Genomic DNA, 19,205 nt, shown 5'->3' on the forward strand with positions numbered 1-19,205 from the left:
GCAAAAAACAAAATACATACAAGAAGGTTGAAAATAATAGTCCACAAAAAGTTATAAAGGTTTAAGTGATAGGATGGCATAGTAGACAAAAATGAGCAAGTGTTATGGAAGCGGATGCAATCGGATTTCGAAATGCATAAACGCCGACGCTTTCTATGTCATTCTCGAGCCTTTTTCCCACCCCACTCACAAAAGGAAGCTCCTTCCTTATTTCTACCTTAGAAAGAACACGTGAGTCAGCAAAAATCTTGACGGGAAGAACGCGATCGCGATCGATCGCTGGAAAATGCTCTGCGTCCGGGAAATGAAAAAAATACAAAAAGCGGAAAATCGCGGAAGATTTTCATCCCTGTATTTAATTGGCTTGAAACGTTGAAGATGTTTTCCGTCCACATTCAAAATATATTAGTGCATAATATTCCTATATTTAGAAGTAGATTCATTGACTGCAAAACCATTAAAAATAAAGTCATTAAAACTCTGTTGTTAAACATCGAAAAGGCGGGGGGAGGAAATTCAATTTTCCGGGCCTCCTCCAAAAGATTTTTCTGTATCCGCCCCTGTTTATGATGGCAACTTTTTCAGCTTATATGAAACAGCATGGTAAATTAGAGTGGTCCAAAATAAGCCTTTTTATTATTTTTTATTTTATTGGTTTTGCTCTCCCATTTGGTTTCACCTATGTAAAAAATAATGATTGTAAAGTTTGAGCTCATAATTTTAACATTTAGAGAGAGGTTTCTTAACAGCCTCGAAGTTCTGCGTTTTTCCATCTTATGGTACGAATGTAGGTAGAAATAAAACGGATGCTAGGAAAGGTATGTAATTTCATTTCATGCAAATACACAAAACTTTCCAATCTTTAAAAATTCAAACTTCTAAGATTGCAGATAAAACGTAATAAACTGGAGTTATAATAAGCAAGCTTGGGCTACAGGGGACATTTTTTTGCAATTGTTTTCAGAAGTGTTTCCAGAAATAAAGTTAAACTCATACTTCATACAGAAATTAAAAATATTTTTGATGATTTTTTAATCTCTTATGGCAGTGGTGCCAAACCTTTTTCTACTTGAGACCACACCTCATATTAAAATAGTTCTCGCGGTTCAGAAAATAACTAAAATTTGAAAATGTTCAACATTTTTAAAAATTACATGTGAAAATGAGAAAAAAGAATAAAAATTAAAAACAAATAATTGATGTAATCATTACTTGATCCATCTCTTTTTTAATTGCATAAGTTTATCAGAAACCAATTCTGAATATTTAGCTCAATTTTTGACGTTCTCATTAAACGTGCTTTTCGATTTGTTGAGTTTAAAGAAGACTACGGGTCACACGTATCAACTTCACAGATTGTATGTGTTCCTTGAGCCACAGGTTTTGTGCCGGTGCCACTGTTCTTATGGTATAAATTTTACACTGTTCCGATTCATTAGTATTCTTTTCGTGAAACATTTAACGTAAACAAAAAATCTGAAAAGAAAACCTGAAATTTATTCAAAACTCTTGCTTTTAAGAACATAGATAAATCAACTACTATGCACAAACTCGAAAAAAAGGACATTGAAAAAAAAAAAGGTAAGTATTGATTCAAAACTGCAATCTTTGATTAAAAAACTTCTGAAACAAATCTGATATTTTTTCGAACGCTTTGCTAATTCTAAAATTTACCCTATGAATTAAAATAGTATGTTTCAAATCCGAAAAATACGTTCCCTGATAATTCGTATCGATAAGTGGCGTAGGGGGGGGGGGGTGATTAAGGATTCTGTCATCCCCATAGAGCTTGACAAATATGGAAATTAATGCAGAAAACTTTTCATAATCATAATTCTTTTTTCGTTACTTTTATTTCGATTCACATTTCTACAAATGAATTTATAATTTATCATACCAGTGTGTTTAAATAAATCAGGATGAATTTAATTGATTATTAAATTTACTGACTTCTGGTTTAGTATCTTACTATTATAGAAAGTTAACGATGGTGTCGCAGCGTCCAATGAAGTTCTTAAACTTAATTTTCATAATCAACTTTTAAAATGTGAAGCAGAGGCTGAAATAGATCAAATGCTACAGAATATAGATTGTAAAAAATTAAAATAATACTGGAATATAACTGTTATACAAAAGTAACAGCTGTGCTTTTATTCGAAAATATCATTTCAAGTCAAAGTAGTTTCTTTAAAATTGGGAGGGAGGTAGGGGGCCTTGTTTTGGCAGATTCCTCAAATTTTGAATAATTGTTTGATTTTGGCTACTTTAGCCATACCTCAGGAATTTCGCGTCCATTTGCCTGGTGCTGGACGGTAATATTTGATGAACAAGAGCGGCAAATTCGAATCGCAAACGCGATCCATAACTTGTTTTAGGGGCATTCCAAGGTATTTTTGACATTTATGTAGAGTCCGTAACATGGCCTTTTTTGCCATAACTTTTTAATTTACTGTTTGATTAGCATATTATTTTATTTTGATCTTTTCCTACCAACACACCAGCTCAAATTAAAATAATTTGCAAATCAAACGGTAAATTAAAAAGTTATGGCAAAAAAGGTCATGTTACGGACTCTACACAAATGTCAAAAATACCTTGGAATGCTCCTTTATCAATCCTGCGAATGCTTTGGATTTGCAGATTGATAATGCTGCATTTCGAAGGAAAAGGAAATGTTAATGATCCTACTGCATATCCTTCTTGTGCATAAAAAGTAGCATGTGAAAGCATTTTAATAAATCAAATTTAGAAAACAAATAACGAATATAAAATTAACAAAATTTCGAGTTTCAGTGCATAAGGAAAGGAAAGTTAGGCACAAAACACCGATTGTGTAGAAGATTTCGGTCGACGTAGCCGCTCCACGTAGAGGGGGAAGAAAAACGCTACAGCTTTCTCTCTTCCGAAAGCTAGAAAATTTGTCTGATCAGTCCTCTTAAGCATGTCTGTCACTGGTGCCATTACCATATTAAAGGATACTTACATTAAAATGAATTTTCATTTCTAGAAAAAAATTAATATTTAAAGAAATTTATAATTTATTGCACATTTTATGTTACTTTCAATAGTTTGTTGAGATAAACATCTACTTCCATCATGCAACGACCAAATATGGCGTCTAAGTGAAACATTTAAGAAAAGTAGATTGATTTTGTAGCATAAAAGTAGTTATAAATAATTAATAATCCTTAAAAAACTGAAATAAAGTCTGCTTTTAACATATAAGTTTCTAAATCAGAGTAAAATATTCTGAAATTAAAATTTTGCATTTTCAAAAAAAAAAAAAAAAAAAGAGAGATTCGTTATTTTTAATAATTTTCATTGCAATCAGCATCCAGTTCCATTTTTGGAAACTTAGGCACTTAAAGTCTTGTGTACCTCTTTCTTGGGAATCACCAAAGATAGCGGCTAATGCCAAAAAATAAATCAAAATTTTTTGAATTTGAAGCATGAAAACAATTTTCTTTACTAATAATAAAGTTGAAAGTCTCTCTGTCCGGAGGATGTCTGGATCTCTGTGACGCGCATAGCGCCTAAACAGTTCAGCTGATTTTCATGAAATTTGGCACAAAGTTAGTTTGTAGCATGGGGGTGTGCACCTCAAAGCGATTTTTCGAAAATTCGATATGGTTCCTTTTCTATTCTAATTTTAAGAACAAAACTATCAAAAGATGGACGAGTAAATTATGAAATCATAACGAAGAACCGTAACATGGGTACAAGCCAATTGGCAAGAAAATTCACCATACATTTGTAAATATACAGGCGAACCGAAAGACCTTTTAATTTTTCTACTACGGGCAAAACCGTGCAGGTACCACTAGTAAAATAATAAATGTTCATTAACTCGAACTTAGTTGAAAAGTTTATAGCATATTTGCGTCCAAGGCAATGAGGATAAAATTAAGTTTTTCGAATAAAATTTGTCATTTCCCAAGAAAATTTAAAATAAAAAAATAAAATAAAAACAATTTGCAGCACGTTTTGTGTTGTTTTCATTAGTTTGCAGTTAAAGAAAACATTCAATCATGCTTTGTTTTTTGGAAACTTAGGCATTTAAAACCTGAACTATTTTAAAAGTTTAAAAATGCCCAACAACCAAATCTATGCTTCAGCTTTATCACTACTATTATTCTTCATTGTTTTTCGAAAATCAAAAAGTGAAATCGGCAGGCATTATGACAAGAAAGTAATTTATAAAAGTCTTTAAAAATCAAACAGGGCTGAAACCTGGAAAATTTTGTTTAACTAACCAAATGCCATCACCGCTGCATCCCTATATCGCCAATCAACATGTTTGATATTGTTTTTAACAAATGGTAGAACATGAGGGACGATATCGTCTTCGCAACAAGCAGCCATCAACATAAGGCATACTCCAGCTGCTTTACATGGAATCCAATCATCTTCATCATCATGTTCTTCCTAAAATAGAAACATGGGTAAATATAACTAAGAATACACAGTGGATACATTACAGCACTCACTAACACTTACTGGCCTACTAAACGATTTAAAATTCTCTAAAATATTCTTAGGGAGAACATCCATCTCCAATTTAATATTTACAAGTATGAATTCACATTTTAGACATAAATGAGTACTTATTGAATATATAAATATTTCAAGAGAAAAAATTAATGCATCTGCATAGTTGCAAACTCAAATAAAATCAGAAGGGGACAAAAAGTATCAAGTTTTTTAGAATGCGAGTAGTACCGTCTGAGCATAGCTTTATGCTGGATTAATTGATTGATGAGTAATATTTAGCACGAACATACTCAAATTCTTGCCTTTTTTTTTATTTAACAGAGTTCAACCTTATTGTTTCTTAAATTATAGTACCTGGACGATCGAGCCTTGCTTGGCTTTAAAAGAACTATTTTGTCGGCTTGTGCTTTTCTAAGGTTCGATACTTTTTCAAATATACTTGAAAAGCATCACATAAAAAAAAACTATTTGAAGTGTAAAAAAGAAAATAAGTAAATAAAATAAGACGGTCAAGCAATAGTTTTGCTGAAAAAAAAAACCCTTACATCAACTTACATAATGCTTTTGAACTGTTTTTAGCCAAGTGTGATTGAAATTAGCCAAAGTGGCTAATATCAGCCAAGCCTGGCAACCCTAAGCAAGTTCATTTTAAAGCGGGAAAAGACAAATTTTTATTGTTATGGTTGCAAATCCTCTGCCTGATGCGTCAATTCGTTTTTTTTCAAGGCTTAACTTAGACTTTATATTAAAAACTTTTTTGTAAAAAATCACGTTTTTACAGAAAAAACACTGATGTAGATGAACTTAGAATGCAAAACTGCAATAAAATCCATAATTTCATCCAAAACGTTAGAGCCGTTTCCGAGATTAGAAATATATATATATGTACTTATATACTTAGTCACAAGAATTGCTCGTTTAAAGATATAAGATGATCACACTTTAACTTTTTCAAACAAGATTTTTGTTTTAAAATTTCCTTCTCTAAATCAAGTGGATCATTATGAGAAAAAAAAGTGGGTATTAAATTTGAAGTTTGTTATCTTTTAACACTTGGAAGATTTTTCCAACAAAAAGAACCGATTTTATGCAATTGCATTAAATCATACTAGAATGGATCAAAATTTTTATACCACTCTGAAACTTACCTGTTTTGTTAGAGTCTGCATTAAAATTGGCACTAAATATTGAAGAGCACCTTTGGCATAAAATCTTGATGTTCTGGCAGGTGGCATTCCTTGCTCTGCAGCCTAAAGAATTTACAAGAGAAACGAAATCAATGAATAGCAAATTAACAAAACAAATGACTGCAATGCAGCAAATGTACGTAATTGATAATTTAAAATCGAAAATAGGGTTGGTGCGTTTTAGCCATGGGAGAAAAAGTTTTTCCCATCCTACAACAATAGGGTTTTGCCAAAGTGGCAAAAGTAGAATTTACATTAACTTACAGTTGCAGTTTGAAAAGTTTTTTCCCCTTCACAAGTTGATAAAAAACATTAAATTGTTTTGTTAAGTCTATGGAAGTATAACTCGCTTTTAACAAAGAAACCATGCTTAAAGCAAGCAATACTTTCGTCATTCATAACATTTCAGATTATTCTTTCTTATAAGTACCTAAGTTCAAGTGGGTAAACCCTTTGCTCTTTAAGTTGAGAACAAAATTCATGCCAAAATTTCAGGTTGGTAATTCAACTATCCGTAGATATTTGTAACAAATTTTGCCGTTTTAGTTCAATTGTTCCATCATAAAATTTTTCGTATAAGCCTTGTGCAGTAGCATGGCCTGGAGAACCCAAATTTAAATTAAGTACACTAATCTGTTTATCATTCTCTGGAAAACATCTTATGTCTGTCTTTTGTCCAACAGTGTTCAGTGCCTCCTCAAAACTTGAAGAAATATCTTTCAGCAACAAGGAGCTAATCAAAACACAACATAAGCCATTTTTGAGACTCCCAAAACTGACATTTTTGGCTTTATAGTTCATGTTATGAAAAAACCTAAAACATCTACAAAGCTGTTATATGATAAATGAGACATTATCGTTACTGCCCATTCAGACAATATAGACGAGCACACAAATGCTGTTCACAGAAAATCGATATTTAAAAAAAAAATTTCGGAAATTTGTTTTAATGAGCAATAAATGTTGATCGCCAATTTTGAGCTGCCCCAATTAATAATACTAAGAAAAGTGTAAATATAATTGAAAAAACATTCTAGTTGCTTAGTAATACCTTACTCACTCTTAACTTAAAAATTTTTTTCCTGTTGATTGGGATATAAGGTTCTGGAGGAGCAATGTTTCTTAGCAGAAAAATTTTTAGAACTCATTTTCATTCACATGCAGTTTTAAATTTTATCTAAATCTGCTGCCCATAAATTTTCTGCAATAAGCACATCTTCCTTCCAAATATAATTTCTTATGCCAGGGCTTTTTATGCTTTGTGTACCCGATACAATATAACCCTGATTTAAAGATTGTCAAGGGACTGGAAAAAGATCATTAAATTGAAGAGCACAGACATTCAATGCAGTCGAATCCAGGCCATTGAAATGTATTATTAAATTGCAGAAATCTTTATATCAAAGTTATCTATTGGGAAGAAACACTAGTGCAACACTTCATGCTCACTAACAGGTGCATGCTTTCCAATTCAAAACCTGCACTGAATGAAACATTAACAATATCAATGCTATGAGAGACTAACATCCCTTTCCCAGCAACCCTCTGAACTCTGCACTAAATCATGCAGAAATCAATCCCAGCACAGCTCTCTACGACGACTCTAATACCCAATCCAGCTCAATGAGCTATAATATTACTATGCGCTATGATACTTGCATTATATAAGCTCACTGATCTAGTTATTGCAATGCAGCTAAAGACAGTATGCTGCACTTTCATTGGTCCAAATAAAAGTCAGAGAGCTAGACTGAGGGGAATAGTTACATAGAGCATTTTATTGACCACTTATCACTTCTCCAATTTTCATGCACCGATGTAAACAGAAATGTATCTCCATACAATTTTCAGGTCATTTTTGCGAAAATCTGGCATTTCCCCAATTTTTTGAGGACAAAATGAACTCTCCAACCAAGTCCTAGTTTTCTCAAAGTGTAGAAACCCTGTTTTTTCTTCAAGAATTAAATAATGGGCAACATTTATGAATTCATATGCAACTAAAAATTGCTACTTTCATACTGTATCACATGTTAACTGACGGGTAATGATGTTTCCTTCAAATTCATAACAAGTATGTCTAAATTCATAGAAAAACAGCAATATAATTTGTTATAAGTGTATTATTACCATATGCAAGGATCAAAGTGACTAACTCATACAATAATAATCAGGGTTCGTAAAAAAAAAAGATTTTTGAAAAAAAAAAAAAAAAAAACTTGTTTTTTGGTTTACACCGGGTTTATTTGGTTTTTTCACTATTTATAGGAAAAACAATTTTATTTTAAGAAAATCATAAAAATTTTTATCAATAATTTGTTAAGGAAAGTTTAATATTAATTTTTGTACTTTATTTTTTCGTAATTAAATAATTAAGAGTGAAATCTAGTAATTGAATTTCCTGAAACGTCAAGATCTCTATAGGAGAATATTTTTTTTAAATCTTGTAACTATTATAAAAAATACAATACGTAAATGTGCCTAGGTATAAATAATCAAATTAATTTACTATGATAATTCAGACATTATTAACTACTACAAATAATCAAGAATAAATTCGTTTAAATTAATTTCCTCATAATCATAGCTATCTACCATAAATAAAATAAAAGTGAAATTAAAATCACACTTTTAAACATAGAAAAGATTTGCAGTACATACAAATTAATGACAAGTCTGATGTACATTACAGAACTTTAAAAACCAAAAGATCAATGCATATTTCAATTAAGGATTAAAAGAAAATGCTACAAATCATGTAATTTATTTACCTAATGTGTCAGTGACAACAATTATAGAAACAGGACAAGTAGGTTTTAAGAAAATCATTATGTTTTCCGTTATAGACATTATTTATCCTGGTTTAATGCATTTTGAATATATATTTTTTTATCAAAGAAAATAAATAAAAAAATCTCAGTAGGAAAATACTCTTTACATATTTTAATAATGAAGACTGTCATAAAAATGAATGTTTATTGATTCTTAAACAATTCACAAATTAGACTTCTTTTATTATATTGGGATAGAAAGTGTTCTTTGAAAAGTGAAAATTATGCATTAATTCTTTTTTTCAATAAGAGCACCGAGTTACAATTTCCAGTTTTCATAATTTTATATATTTTCTTTTCTTGCTCGACTGCATCATCTATCGGAGATGTAAAAAGTTTGCAGGTATAAGCCGAATTTTATGCCTACTCTTCGTGTACTTGGACTTTTGTTATTTTGTCTGTCATTTAAATATTTTAGAATTAAAACTTTTATACACTATGCATCGCTTAAATGGTACATAATCTTTAAATCTTAAGTAATCAAGCAAATTAGGTAGTAAATGAAGTTTTAGTCGGAATATGCTTTTCAGACTATTTTGAAATGCAAAAGACTGAAAACTAATAACAATTGAATAAATAAAAAAAGAGCTACTTGGGGTTTTTTCTCCTTGTAATTAAAAAAAAAATTAGTTGGTCTCGCTTATATATTTATGTACCTATCAGGAAAGCTGCATTGATTTAAAGATAGAAAAAAACAAAAGAAAAACTATTTAGCAAACTTGCATTACCTTAAAAAATATAAGTTTCTAAATTTATTAGATAAATCTGTAGTTTATCTACGAAGTTTTGTTAGTTATTTTGTATCAATTAGATTTTACTCTTTGCAATAATATGTAAAATTCATGAAAACATTTGGGGGAAAACGAAGTTTTTCCCAAAAAGAAAAAAATAATTTTGGAAAAAAAAAAAAAGTTTTTTTTACAGACCACTTGGTTTAAACCAAACAACCCTGATAATAATAGCTCTTATTTCATAGACAAGTAACTTGTTGAATCAAAATCATGTTTGATTTTTATGGCACATAATTTTTAAAATATAAAACAGTTAAAAAACTGCCTTGAATGAATAAACTCAAAATTTATAAAACTAAGGATTATACGTTAAGGAAATTTTGTTGGCAATATTCTAGTTTCAGACAAGCTTTAAACAGAAATTTAGGTTTTGGACAATTCAGTCAAAAAGGGGTTTTTGACATGACAGCAAAAACTGGTTAAAACCCCCATTTATCAAAAACTTGCCAACCAACACGGCTGAATCTATTCATTTTTGATTTGGACGTTAGGCATTTCACTAATGTCGCTCAAATTCATTATATTGAAAAGACATCACTCCCCAAGGGCCCCTTGTTCCTGTCACTGAGGTAACTTGCCCATATATGGGACCCCCGGGGTTGTATTGAAAAGACAAGCGACTAATTCGGAACCTCATATTCAATTATCATAAATGATAGAAAAATAGGTTTTTCTGGCGGAAACCCTGTAAAATACAGGAATGCAATCACCCCTGATTAGTATTACAAAGCTATGTTAGAAACCTCCAATTACCTCAGTGGCTTCGATATCTAAATCAACTTCTTCATCACAAACGTTGGACCAAAATTCAATTCCTTGAAGTGCAACTTCATCAATCTCGCTTTTCATGGCTTCCATAGTAATCTAAAAAGAGTAAGTAACTTGGTTAGATTCATTTGAGGCAATTTGATACTACAGTCAAACCCTTCTATACCGAACCCGGGATATAGCAATCCCTCGGTTGTAGCAAACCATTTAATTGGTCCGAACTGAAGCCCTATGTCATTAATACAATTCCATATGCTTATAACGATCCAGAAACACGAAAAAATCGGCTATAATGATCCTAAAAGGTCTGAATTTTTAAGTTCTTTGCACATGCCCCAATGAAATTCTTTAGCATTTGTTCTTTCAGCAAACTCCATCTTCTACAATGTTCACCCCTTTTTCTAGGAAATCCCCAGTCCAAACCACATTCCTCCTTTATTGTTCCTTGCAAGAGCAGCTGCTTCTCCGGGGGGGGGGGGGGGCGATTTTCAAGCTCCCTCAATTTTCTCAACTGGTTTTAGTCAGAGGACGAGCTTATTGGTCACTCATGTGTTTGCTCTGATTTTTAGTTTCCTTTCCACTGCGGATAATCGTGTGAACTAGGTAGAAATCATCATGGCCAGTGGAAATAAACGCAAAGCATTTTCTGTTGAAGAAAAAGTGCAATTAATTCGCAAATTAGAAAGTGGAGAAACCCAATCCTCACTTTGCAAAACATTTTCGCTCTCAAAATCTACTGTAGCCACTATTTGAAAGAACCGTGGTGCAATTGTTTCTGCCTATGAAAGAAACATAAACCGCTGTAAAAAAATGCGAAAAGCAGAAAGGCAAAATGTAGACGAAGCGTTATTTAAGTGGTTCACACTGCAGAGGAACAGAAATGTACTGATAACGGGAGCCATTCTGCAGGCAAAGGCAAATGAATTTGCCGAACATTTTAATGAAAAAGGTTTTGTCTGTTCTAACAGGTGGTTGGATAGATTCAAGAAACGGCACAACATAACGAGTGGAAAAGCTGTGGGTGAAGCTGCAAGTCTGTGCTCTTCTGATATGAAGGATTGGATGCAAAATGTGTGGCCGGACATCATTCTTCGAGATAACGACGAAAAGGATATTTTTAACGCTGACGAAGCGGGCTTATTTTATAAGCTGACTCCAAATCAAACATTTAAGTTAAAAGGTGAAAAATGTGTCGGCAGAAAACACTCCAACATAAGGATAACCCTTCTTGTTTGTGCTAACATGACTGGCTCTGAAAAACAAAAGTTGATGGTTATTGGAAAATCGAATAAGCCCAGGTGCTTTAAGAACGTGAAGAAACTCCCTGTAGTTTATAAATCAAACAAAAAATCTTGGATGACTGCTGACTTGTTCCAAGAGTATCTCCAACAATGGGATAAGGAGCTGTCCCAAGGGAAAAGAAAAATTGTTGTGCTGATAGATAATTGTTCAGCACACGTTGAACCAAGGAACTTACAATGGATTAAAGTAGTTTTTCTCCCTCCCAACACTACTTCAGTAATGCAACCGATGGACCAGGGAGTAATTCGTAGCCTTAAATGTCATTACAGAAAACAGCTAATCTTGCGTATTTTAGAATGTTACGATAACAGCAAGGACTGTGACATTTCCCTCCTTGATGCCATTATTTTGGTTAAAATCTTGGAGGATGGTATCTGACTCAACTATCAGAAACTGTTTTCGTCATGCTGGACTTAGAAAAATGCAACAGAATGAAGATAAAGGCAATGATGAGGACGATAACCTTCCCATTTCCAAGTGGCTGGAAAAACACGGAGTGCACATATTTCCTCAAAGTGAAATTGAACATTTCGAATCTTGTGATCACGATGTTGCTACATCTGGCGAAATTAGTGACAGCGATATCGTACCAGAAGTTAGCGAAAAGATGAACTTGACTTTAGGTATGGATGACGATTCTTCGGACAATGATGAAGGAACGGAAGATGCAAATCCAGGACCGTCCATTTCCGCTGCAAAAGCAGCTGTAAATATTTTGAACATTTTTTTTGCGACTGAAAACATTGACAAACATATTGTGGATTCTTTTGCAGTAGTTGAGAAAAAAGTTAATGATGTGTATATAAAATCTAAAAGTTTTCAACCGAAAATAACGTCTTTCTTCCATGCTACTGATAAATAAAAAAAAGCTAAAATTTTAATTTGCTTATTATTGAGTAAAATATACATAGTTACTAGTTATTTCTAAAACTTTATTTTATTACCCTAACTACTAATGAAGTCATTGTGCAAGTATGATATTTATTATTGTAAAATATTACCGAATTTTGACTATTTTTTTGGAAAATCGGATGTAGCAAACCCCCGGTTATAGCGATCTCTCAAGTCAGTCCGTTGAGGGTTCGTTATAGCGGGGTTTGACTGTATTACTAAGGGTAAAAGCTGCAAAAATTAAGGACTGAAAAATTTCAATTAGATGTGTGTCTTAAATTTAGTTTTTAAGTAAAAGGATTGTACACAGAACTTTAAACCTAAAAAAAAAGTCTATGAAAAATGTTCAACAGAAGATTTTAACGAAAACTCTACAAATGATTTGAAAGAAATAACAAGAAAATTTTCATTTTTTATCACTAGGAATTTTTTAAACATACTTAAAAACCTCAACTTACCCAACTTTAACACTCATTATTACTTTTTAGCTTTCTTGTTAAGGCCAACTCTTTCATTTTTTTTTCGAGATGGAAATAAGTCAAAAGACTGAAAACTGACACCCCAGACTGTTACGAACAAACAATATAAAATGTTATGGTAAAGATTGGAGCTAGAAACACTATTTTCAAATAGAAAATGTAATTTTCATAAATAATGCTAAAACCAATACAAAACATGCAAATACATTACGGAAGTTTTGATTCAATGAATAAAAACAAAAAGTTTTTAAGGGATGACTTGGTTTTGCATAACACCTAGGATTTCCAAAATCTGAATAAACAATAGTTGTAATTACAATATGGTTTCATCTCAATAGCAGTTCAGTTTGAAAAATATACTGCCCCAGAACTGTTAGAACTAGTTAATGAACAATAGTAACTGAATATTACAAAGGTCTTTGTTTTGTGCGAGTGAGATCAGGGTCACATTTTTCTTTTTCTATTATATTGACAAGTATCCATCAAATACTTTTGCTTGCTTTTTAAGAAATTTTCTAAAACTTAAAGTTTATATCAGTTAAAGCTTTATTAATAATACGGTAATACTTCCCTGTTCTTTTTCCAGCCATTGAAAAGGTGCAACCAGCTTCTTATCGTGGGTTCAGGGTTGTTAATGTAATAAAATAGCATTGCATTTCCAAGAAAGAGCTAAGTAGAACACATTTATAATAAAAAAAGAAAAACTGGACCATGAAGAAACATTAATATGCATCAAAAGCTGAAAAAAGTAGATTTTAGGTTGATTTCACAAAATCATACAGCTCATGCGCAAACTAAAAAGTGTAAAGGAATGTGAATAACTTAAGACATATGAAGAGTGTTAATTTGCTTTTTAACCTATTTTTTAAACTTTAAGCTTATGCGCAGCTGGAAAAAGATTAAATTTTGAAATTCTCATATTTAGGATGCCAATACAAAACTCTTTTTTGCTATTAGAAATTTCTTACTGAAAATTTATTTTTGGCCCACCTTAATGTACAATTCAATTTTTATTGAAAATTTATATCCTTACTCAAAATAATTCTACATTCTGAAAAGTAAAATATTTGATGTAATCAAATTTTTGAATTAAGCTAGCATTATTTACATTACCCAAATGTTTCATACTGAAGCAAAACAGAGATAAAAAACAATACATATACTTACAGCAAAAAGTGCTGGTCCCATATATGTCTCCATGTACTGATAATAAAGGGACATTATCTTTACTAAGCACTGAAGAGCAGCTACTCTCACCTATTTATAAATAAAAAAGAAATAAAATAGCTATTTTAAAGCAATATCTATTGAACTTAAAACATAAGGATGTTAGCAGGGATCTGGCCAGGTTGTAAACTTCTCTGAGTGTTGTTGTAAACTTCTCTGAAAAAGCTGTGTTGTTGTAAAAATGAACTTAAAACTGCAAAGGATATTGGGGAAAGGGAATATGATTGTTTCAGATAGGGTTTTACCAACTTCAAACTTGTGTCTTTATGGATATTTAACTGTTTGTGGCCAGTGGCCACTTTATAGTCTGGTGGTGTGATGTTTAACTTATTTTGGGAGAAAGTTACATGGGTTTGATTTTTCGATGCTGAAAAGGATAATTAACTTCAAATCAACTGTTATTTTCCGTTTTTTTTCTTAAGATGCCTCCCTTTAGAAATTTTTTTTTACATCCGATATGAGAATCATATTTTATTCTTTTTTCAAGCTAACTTTGCTTTATGGATGCAAATAAATGAAAAGTCTATTCTCGCAACAACGCTTATTTCAAGTTTTTAAAGTGGAATTTCATTTTCTTTTAAGAGCCAAAAATTAAAATGCTGAATCAATGGTTTATTTTTTACTTTAACTGTGTCCAGATATTAATGATATGTTTATCATAGGACTTAATTGCAATTCTAAAATAATTTTATCAAAAATGTTTATTTTACACACTGTTTTTATATTTTTCATACCTTCACTTTGAGGATTGCAATCTCTTTGCATCCGCAATAGGAATCTGATTTTTCAAATTTTCTATATTTAGTACGCTTTGTTAGGAGGTAAACAAATAAAATATTTTTTTTTATTTTTGTAAAAATCACGGAATTTATAAGTTTTAAATGAAATTCTGTGCTTTTGAACAGTGTCTTGGGTCAAAAAGTTAAATGATGAACCCCGGCCCGAATTTTTTTTTTGTTAAAATTATTTTAAAAACTATACATATAACATTTCTAGTATAATTTAATATAATGAAGAACGGAAAATAAATATTGATACTTGAGGGGTGCCACCTCCCAAAAACTCAAGAATGATATTCTGAACAGAAAAGAGGAAAAATGCTCAACTTTAAGCGTCAAGGATGCAGTTATAGACAACACTGCATGCTAACAAAGTTAATAAAATGCAAACTAAATTATAATGCCCAAACTAAATTACATTTCTTATATTTTACTCATCATTTTTTTTGTCCATTGGAACAAAATAGGGGGGAGGAGAACTAACTTTTAACAAAGTTGAAAAATAAGGGCCACCCTAGCTCAGAGGCTTAAAAATTTAGAATAACAGGGATAAAAACAGCCTGAAGTCAAAAAAGAGGAAAAATTGCGAAACTTAAAATTTGAGTATGTGCATATTTTTTACATTATGCGAAATTATATTGATACCGTACTGTTTTTTAAATATTAATAGATAAATGTTTTTTTTTTCCTAGTAGAAATGCTAACAAATGAATAAATAGAGTAAGCTTGCATTTATTTAAGATTTTAACAGATATATCAATTCCATTACCACTTTCAATTTCCCATAGCCCACAAATCAGGTGAAATTAAAACTTTAAAATTTGACATCTGATGCTATAAAACTTCCATATAATTAAACACTTAATACAAGCTGAATCAGTGGACACCATAATTACAAAATGACATTATCAGTGTGGCTAACCTTGGAGAAACAATTTGAGGAGCATTTTGAAATTTTGTGGAGCAGCTGGGTATATTCTATAAAAATCATCAAAAAACTAAACCCAATCTAAAACTTTTTGAGCTTTGATGGTCATTTTAGGCACTAGAATAAAAATGATTATTTTTAAATTGTTAAAAAGGTTTGAACCACTATGTCATGATTTGAGAACATAAGCATCTTTAACTTCCTATATTTATATGTCTGTCATAATAAAATAGCACAGTACAATTAAAATAAATTTGAATTTCTTAAGATCTTCAAGAGCTATCTATATCTTTGGTAAGCCTGATAAGCAATAAAACTAGATTTGAAGAATGATTTTGGCTTAAATTAACTCGGATGGAATAGGATAAACATTTTCGAATGGGCATGGCAGTCTTCATAAAAAAAATAAATAAAGGATAAGAAGAGTTGAAAGTATTAGTCTACAAAAAGGTATTAATGTCTAAGCAGTAGAATGGCATAGCAGATACAAATGAGAAAGTGTTACAGAAGCGGATGCAATCTGATTTCAAAAGCTACGTCTAACGATTGCACCCAACACCGCCACTCTCCATCATTTCCCCCTTCACTCCTTTCACCCTCTTCACCAACAGCGAAAAGCACTTCTTTCTACTCAAGAAAGAACATGTGCCTCAGCAAGAATCCTGTTGGGAAGGTCGGGGCCAGAAGGGAGGTGAGGGGGATTTGCGCTATCGCTAGAAAGTAGCTGTGAAATGGACGTGGCAATACAATGAGAGTACAAGTCTTCAGTAAAAAATAAAATACATACAAGAAGGGTTGAAAATAGTAGTCTACACAAAGTTATAAAGGTTTAAGTGATAGGATGGCATAGTAGACAAAAATGAACGAGTGTTAGGGAAGCGGATGCAATTGGATTTCGAAATGCATAAACGCTGACGCTTTCTACGTCACGAAACGAAGTTCCTTTCTTCTTTCTACCTTAGAAAGAACACGCGAGTCAGCAAAAATCCTGACGGGAAGAACGCGAGCGCGATCGATCCCTTGAAAATCGGCAGACTGGAAAAGAAAAAAATACAAAAAGCGGAAAATCGCAGATCCGCGGAAGATTTTCATCCCTGGAATAAATACATGGTTAAAAAGGAACACCTTACAGCTCTGCACAATAATGCATACTACAGGAGGGAGTCACAGACTGAAGATGCAAGCTTAATGGTTGGGAAATTCCAAAACATTACGAAAATACAGTGAAGCACCGTTTATAGGTTTCTCTTTTATACGGTTTTATCAATTACAGTATACTCCCAATTATCCATGCTAATCACCTGGCGGCGTAGCACGGATAATCAAAAACACGGATAATCCGAAAAATCATTCAAGGAATATGCAGGGTAACTATTTAAGGGGAAATTAGAAAAAACTAAATACTCACACAAACCAGGAACTTTTCTTCGAAATTTATTGCTTAAAAAAAAAAAAAAAACAGCGATACTTTTTTTTTTGTTTAAATTGTTGCGCATGTCCGTACGAATTTTTCTTACAGCAATTATTTCTCCATAATCGTAACTTCTTTCACTTATGTAATCCAATAAATGTTCCGCAGATTTTAGAGCAGTAGAATGTGAAATTGTATAATCTTCATGTTCATCTTCGTTTTCGGTATCATCACTTGCGTTTGATTCAGTAACAAGTTCAATGATATTTTCGTCAGTTAGACATTGAAATCCGGATTCACATTCGTCGCTTTTAAACCACTATTAGATATTTTCAGCGTCAACTGATTCTAAACCTTCGATAATGATTTTGTCGATATTATCGATAACATCATCGAAGCTTTAGAAAAGTGTGATTTCGAAATGATGCACGGATAATCCGCACACGGATAATCGGGAGTATACTGTATACATTTTTTAAATTGTCCCTGTAGAGTCTAATACACATTAACCCATACCTATCACACGTTTTTTCATTTGTACGCTTTTTCATAGTCCCTTCAAAAACGTATAAATGGTGCTTCACTGTATATAACTTCAATATAACAAAAATCTTTAACTTACTTTAGTATCGGAAGATTGCGTAGCTTCACACACAACCTGCATAATAAAGTGTCTTTCCGATTCCTTTTCAAAATTTGCTTTAGTAAATTCTAAAGAATTCAGCAAAGCATTAGTAGCTGCTAGTTTAACGTGATCACTAGGTTCATCTTTTCTCATACCATGAACAATTGCAGTTAGAATATCATTTGACTGAGAAATTAAAACATCTGGTTCCTAAGGGGGGGAAGACATTTTAATTTGTAACCAAAAATATTAAATTTAAAACTATAATGTTAATCCATTTTTACAACTTACAATATCTTGACATATATAACCAATTGCTTCCAAGGTAGCTTCTTTTGTCATTTCTGTGCTTGTAGCATTTGTAACATTTTGGGTCAGAACCAAAATCAGATCTGGCCACTCACCACGTGGTAATTCTGCAACAGCTATATAGGCTACACACTGGGCAGCTGAACTAGGTCTAATTGTCTCTGTACCAAGTGCAGACAGAACCTAAAATTAAGAAGTGTTAATTTTTAAACACACACTGAAAAAAAAAAAAAAAATCATTTCCAACAAAAAGTAGTGCAGAAAAATAAATCCAGTTTAAGTGAGAACAAGCAATAAACATAAGATATTGCAAAAACATAGCTGCCAACATGCGAACTTAAAAAATCTTACAATGGTGCAGAAGTACAGCAGTGGCTATACTTCTACGCTTTTTGACCATTAGAAAGCAAAGTATTAAAATTTAAAGTATTATAATATTTTCAAATCCTTACCTTTATTTACCTGTGCTTTAATAAGCAAAAAAAAAAAAAAAAGGTAAATAACTAAACTTTTATTTCTTTGAACTTGAACTTTGAAAAGTTGCTGGCTTCGCAGCTTTCAAAAACTTGTTCAAAACAATTTTCCTGAATAATGGACCAGCATGGTCCACAACTGCAATCGGCAAATTTTGTTCTAAAACTAACATGAAGAGGTATTTGGTATTGATTACATCAAAATCCTTATCTTCTTGGGAAACTGTCCCAATAATAGCACTTTTAACAGATGTTGGTGTTTTTTTCTAAAAATATGTCTGATGTTAACTCCTCCGTGTGCAATCTTTATATCCGTACTGCTAACCGAGCAAAATGCAAAGTGTGGTCTTTTTCCTGATTTAAGGATTCTAGGACAATCTTTCGAATAACATTCCGGAAATATCTGGTCATATTTTTAGGAGTTGCACTCATTAGTGCTGGAAGTAAAAGAAAACTTCAACCGATCGCAATTTATCATAAAATTAAAACCAAAAATCTCAAATATGCCATAAGACAGTACAAAACGTTCGAAAATCTTTCAATGTACAGCTAAATCTTAAAAATTGACAGCTTTGCAAATACCAATTCTGAAAAGGCTTACATCTCTTATTCTCCTTAAAATGTCTTTAAGCATGTAAAATTGCTTTCATGAAAATAGTCTCGGAAAGCAGACATGTGACCTGAATAAGAATGATTTGATGAAAAATCATTTCTGA

The 19,205-nt window shown here is 32.0% G+C and overlaps 1 protein-coding gene across 1 annotated transcript in view; it reads right to left on the reverse strand.

Annotated features, from left to right (window-relative positions):
- Positions 1-19,205, reverse strand: part of LOC129217299 (importin subunit beta-1-like) — a 69,165-nt gene that overhangs the window by 33,571 nt on the left and 16,389 nt on the right. Inside the window, exons 4-9 of the mRNA XM_054851573.1 lie at positions 17,999-18,199; positions 17,705-17,917; positions 13,905-13,994; positions 10,051-10,161; positions 5,640-5,741; positions 4,254-4,425 (exon numbers count right to left, since the gene is read on the reverse strand). Coding sequence (XP_054707548.1) covers positions 4,254-4,425; positions 5,640-5,741; positions 10,051-10,161; positions 13,905-13,994; positions 17,705-17,917; positions 17,999-18,199 — 889 coding nt within the window. The remainder of the gene's footprint in view (positions 1-4,253; positions 4,426-5,639; positions 5,742-10,050; positions 10,162-13,904; positions 13,995-17,704; positions 17,918-17,998; positions 18,200-19,205) is intronic.

This window comes from Uloborus diversus, chromosome 2 (assembly GCF_026930045.1).
Source record: "Uloborus diversus isolate 005 chromosome 2, Udiv.v.3.1, whole genome shotgun sequence".
Classification (NCBI taxonomy): Eukaryota; Metazoa; Arthropoda; class Arachnida; order Araneae; family Uloboridae; genus Uloborus; species Uloborus diversus.